General features: G+C 36.2%; 1 protein-coding gene across 1 annotated transcript in view; it reads right to left on the minus strand.

Moving 5' to 3' along the window:
- The window catches only part of LOC106461067 (atrial natriuretic peptide receptor 2-like), a gene marked incomplete at its 5' end in the record, with an annotated part of 14,997 nt that extends 13,194 nt beyond the window's left edge, over window positions 1–1,803 (minus strand). Inside the window, one exon of the mRNA XM_022387899.1 lies at window positions 1,582–1,803. Coding sequence (XP_022243607.1) covers window positions 1,582–1,803 — 222 coding nt within the window. The remainder of the gene's footprint in view (window positions 1–1,581) is intronic.
- Between the last annotated feature and the right edge of the window lie 3,423 nt (window positions 1,804–5,226).

Consider the following 5,226-nt stretch of genomic DNA (forward strand, 5'->3'; position numbering starts at 1 on the left):
ACAAAGAACAAGTAGCGTACAATCAATTTTATTGAATACTAGCTGGAGTTATCTTAGGACATGAAAAGTTGCTTCCCTTATGTAAAAAAAAATAAAAAAAAAACTTCGCAGAGTCTAGATGGATCTCACATCTTGTGTTTTGCAGTTTTTATAGGCGTTTTATTTTTTATTTTTTTTTACATAAGGGAAGCAACTTTTCATGTCCTAAGATAACTCCAGCTAGTATTCAATAAAATTGATTGTACGCTACTTGTTCTTTGTTGTGTCCTGGTGTGTAATAAAACACCTAACGGTGAGAAAAGCCAGTTTTTTTTTGTTTTTTTGTTAATCAGTATTTTTCTTAAATAATTCGTTTGATTTTTAGTTTCTGTGAAAACAAACAGGTAACCCGCGTCTATAATTTCTGTAATTGGTAATTCTAAGTATAATAGTGTAGGGATAAAAATGTGCAAAGGTATCAGTTTTCTGTACTCGAAAGTTACACAATCGGGAGACATTACAAGTACTGGTGTTTAACTCTTCCGCCACCTGCTGGACATACGTGTCCCACAAATGTGTTTGAAAGCTCAATTCCTGAGTGTATCGCCAAATGTAGTCAGTAGATGGCAGTATGTCGTAACTCTTTCATTTCCCACAAGGCACGAGAGTTTCACATAACGCTTTTACAAAATTTTGTTTGTTTGTTTGTTGAACTTCGTACAAAGCTAATCGAGGGCTACCTGCGCCAGCCTTTCCTAATTTTGAAGAGATGATCCAAAGTCGACGCCACTCATTGTTAACTCTTGGGCTACTCTTTATCAACGAATAGTGGGATTGACCGTAACATTATAATGCTCCAAAAGCTGAAAGGACGAACATTTTCAGTAACGTATTTCAATCCTGCGACTCGCAGATTACGAGTTGAGCCCCCGAACCACCAGGTCATGTCAGGAATGGTCAAGGTACAGATCGCCCTAACCACCAGGTCATGTCAGGAATGGTCAAGGTACAGATCGCCCTAACCACCAGGTCATGTCAGGAATGGTCAAGGTACAGATCGCCCTAACCACCAGGTCATGTCAAGAATGGTCAAGGTACAGATCGCCCTAACCACCAGGCCATGTCAGGAATGGTCAAGGTACAGATCGCCCTACCCACCAGGTCATGTCAGGAATGGTCAAGGTACAGATCGCCCTAACCACCAGGTCATGTCAGGAATTGTCAAGGTACAGATCGCCCTAACCACCAGGTCATGTCAGGAATGGTCAAGGTAAAGATCGCCCTAACCACCAGGTCATGTCAGGAATGGTCAAGGTACAGATCGCTCTAACCACCAGGTCATGTCAGGCCAAATGAAACAAAACGTGACTTAAATCATTCCAAATGTATTGTATACTCTTTAATTTCACCACCAACTCTTAAACTGTTATATCAGGAAATACTTTGCCAGTAAAATATATACAACAACATAGTTCCTATTTGGAAAATTAAAATCATAACGTGAATCAAGATATCTTTCCAAATTAATTTCAAGACTTAGGCACTTCAGGCTTTAATCAACATCAAAACATAACGCGTCGATGTTTTGATTTCTTAACCAACCTTTAGGAGTGACATCCGAAACCCCGACGTAAAAAGGCCCTTGTCTCACCACTATCTGGTGAGCTATGATGGCGAATGAATACACATCGCCCTTTTGTGTGCCTTCAGGAGGTGGAGTGTTCATGCGTAGAAGTTCAGGGGCCGTCCACAATTTTCCTGTTAAGAAAAAACAACTTAGATTTGTAAGGTCAAGACATATACTGTCATTGTCTTCACTAATTTCTAAGGTGAGATAGAATGGTTAAATTCTTAATTTGTCTCATTAGGCTTTTCTCAGGTATTTATAACAATGCTAATTCTGAGAACGTACAAGTGAAAATAACGAAGACAATGTAATAAGATGTCAGTCATACTGCACGTGCTACATCCAGTGTCGAAAAGGCCTTTCGCCCAATACCAATACTAAATAAAACATTCCTCTTATTCTCTAATACATCTTGGTGTATAGTAGCACACCTAGCGGCGAGAAAATACATTTTAAACTGGGTTTATAACTCTATATAATTTAGGGTTTTGCATGTAATGGCGCGGACACAAACCTGATAAAGTTTGAAAATACCAATTGTACATTTATCTAGATTTCTCTTGCATGTAATAAGACGAAAACACACACAAAAAAGGGTCTTAATTAGAAGTTTTGGATGCACAGAAAATTCTTGTTTCAGAGGAGTTGGCTGAATATTAAACTAAATGTTGATTGTGGGGAGTTCTATATCTTCCTCAGTTGCTACACTACAGTCCATAGTCCAGTAGATAAAAGTATTAAACTATAATAGCCATAAACGACGGAAGCAGCTTTGAATATGAAGGGTGCATTAAACTGCCGTCGAAAAAAAAATGTGGGGGAACGTGTCCCCAATGTGCTGCTAAAGAACTAAAACTGTCAGAAATTTATATCGAAATCCCCTTCTAAAAATATTATACAGATTCGTTGTTTATGAGTCCTATATAAGTGACATCAACAAGTGGAAAAATATTTAACAAAATTAAAGTTTAGGAATGGGTGCACCAAAATGTAAGGAAACAAGGTAGGAATGGGCGTGTTGTAATAAAACTTCCTCTGTACAATCTCACAAGGTGGCTTGTCCAACATCCGGTCCATAACTACTTCGTTTATTTTTTCTATCCTGTATACAGGTGGACTAAACTTATCAAACTTAGTTATGCTTATCATGCAACGACTAGATGTTTCTGTGAATCGAATTATTGGAGACAATACATGTACTGTAAAGTGTGTTTATACGACACCAGGAGAATCAGATATTCTTGTGGACCTATAACTTGTATGTTTTTGTTTCTTTACAACTTGTCCCTCCTTTTGCAATTGCGTCATAAAGTAACAGGATTTCGCACATTAGCTATATAGGTGAATTGAAATACAAATGAAAGATATCCTGAGAGGTTTCTCTACATTGATGTCATGGATTCGTTGCTATCTATACAAAAGTAAAAGATTCATAGATACGCTTTTGTATATAACTATAAGTTGGGTGATATCACGAACATATAAAAACGAAGTAGACATGGACCAGATGTTGGACACGCCCCCTTCTGAGGTTGTACAGAGGAATTTTTATTACACCACGCCCATTCCTACCTTGTTTCCTCACTTTTTGGTACACTCATTCATACACTTTTAATTTCTTTAAAAATATTCTTCCCACTTGTCTATGAATTTTTTCATACAAGGTGACATGATATTGTGCACCATTCATTCATTTGGGTTGATATCCTGTATGTATATCATCAGTGTGGGTGTGCAATATAACATTATGGTATGTGAAATTAATGGTATTTGTGTGTGTGTGTGTTGTGCATTCTCTTGGTGTGTGTACACATTGAGAGTATATATGTGATGTCACACACTCTTTGTGTGTAATGTCATTTGGATGATGTAGTGTGAGTTGTGGTTATGTGTATATGCTAAGGATTGATAAATTGGTTAATTAATTTTATTAACTACTTCCCGCTAGCACTAACACATGGTCCCTGTGCTATTGTTCTATTTGGTACACTTATAACTATAGTAAGTCTGTTTGTTACACAGCTAGAAGCTATCAACAATATCAGTTAGTGAGAATGAGAAATTTGTGGTTTTGTAAATTTTTGTATCTGCTTTACTGACTTTCTCAAGTGTTTTTATAACTTATAATTTTTTATGTGTTTTTTATCAACCAAGGGTGTCTCTCAAATACTTTAGGAGATTTATCATTTAGTTGTTAAAGGTATATGTGTGTAAATAGCTTGTATTGCATGTATTGTGTATCCGCCCTATTCATACTATAAATGCTACCATACTTGTGGTAAAAAGAAGGTCACGGATTCCACAAGGCAGTGTTTTAAAAAGTGATTTATAGGTAATGGCTCGTTAGACAGAATTTTCATTTCAAGTGACCTTTGTCCAGTAGTTCGATTAGTGAAATTTCATAGAATATCTGTATACCCACCAGACATATTTTATCTTCAAGTTATAACCTTTCTATTTTTGGTGATTTGAAGCTAAAGTTTTCGGTATTTTGTTTCAATGTCAAGAAAATATAATAAAGACACGCGAAATGTCAAAAACAATTGTTGTGTTTACATGAATGGAACAAACTCTTTACCAGGTCTGATTCTGAAGTGCAAGTAAAATCTCGCAAACGCATGACACTGGGAATGAATTCAAACATTTGCACTTAGCCTAACTAAATCTTAATCAACATTATCTAAAACTACTGACCATAACACATCCAAATCAACCGTACCTAAAACCAGTGACCATAACACGTCCAAATCAATCTTACCTAAAACCACTAACCATAATACGTCCAAATCAATCTTACCTAAAACCACTGACCATAACACATCCAAATAAATCTTATCTACACCCACTGACCATAATACATCCAAATCAATCTTATCTACACCCACTGACCATAACACATCCAAATCAATCTTATCTACACCCACTGACCATAACACATCCAAATCAATCTTATCTACACCCACTGACCATAACACATCCAAATAAATCTTATCTACATCCACTGACCATAACATATCCAAATCAATTTTTATCTAAAGCTCCTAACTGTAGTGACAGCGGTGTTAGGAGCTATCTAGAAATTCTGACCATAATATATCGTAATCAAGCTTATATTAAACCGTAACACCGTATCATAACTCCTATCAAACATTAGCTATCGTAACCATCTTTATCTAACATCCCTGCCTATAGCACATTGTTATCAGCTGTATCTAACATTACTGACTGTAACACATTGTCATCAACTGCATCTAACATTACTGACTGTAACACATTGTTATCAATAGTATCTAACGTTACTGACTGTAACACACACTATCAACTGTATCTAACATCCCTGACTGTAACACATTGTTATCAACTGTATCTAACATTACTGACTGTAACACATTGTTATCAACTGCATCTAACATTACTGACTGTAACACATTGTTATCAACTGCATCTAACGTTATTGACTGTAACACACACTATCAACTGCATCTAACATTACTGACTATAACACATTGTTATCAACTGTATCTAACATTACTGACTATAACACATTGTTATCAATAGTATCTAACATCCCTGACTGTAACACATTGTTATCAATAGTATCTAACATTACTGACTGTAGC

The sequence above is a fragment of the Limulus polyphemus genome, unplaced genomic scaffold (assembly GCF_000517525.1).
Source record: "Limulus polyphemus unplaced genomic scaffold, Limulus_polyphemus-2.1.2 Scaffold891, whole genome shotgun sequence".
In the NCBI taxonomy this organism is placed as follows: domain Eukaryota; kingdom Metazoa; phylum Arthropoda; class Merostomata; order Xiphosura; family Limulidae; genus Limulus; species Limulus polyphemus.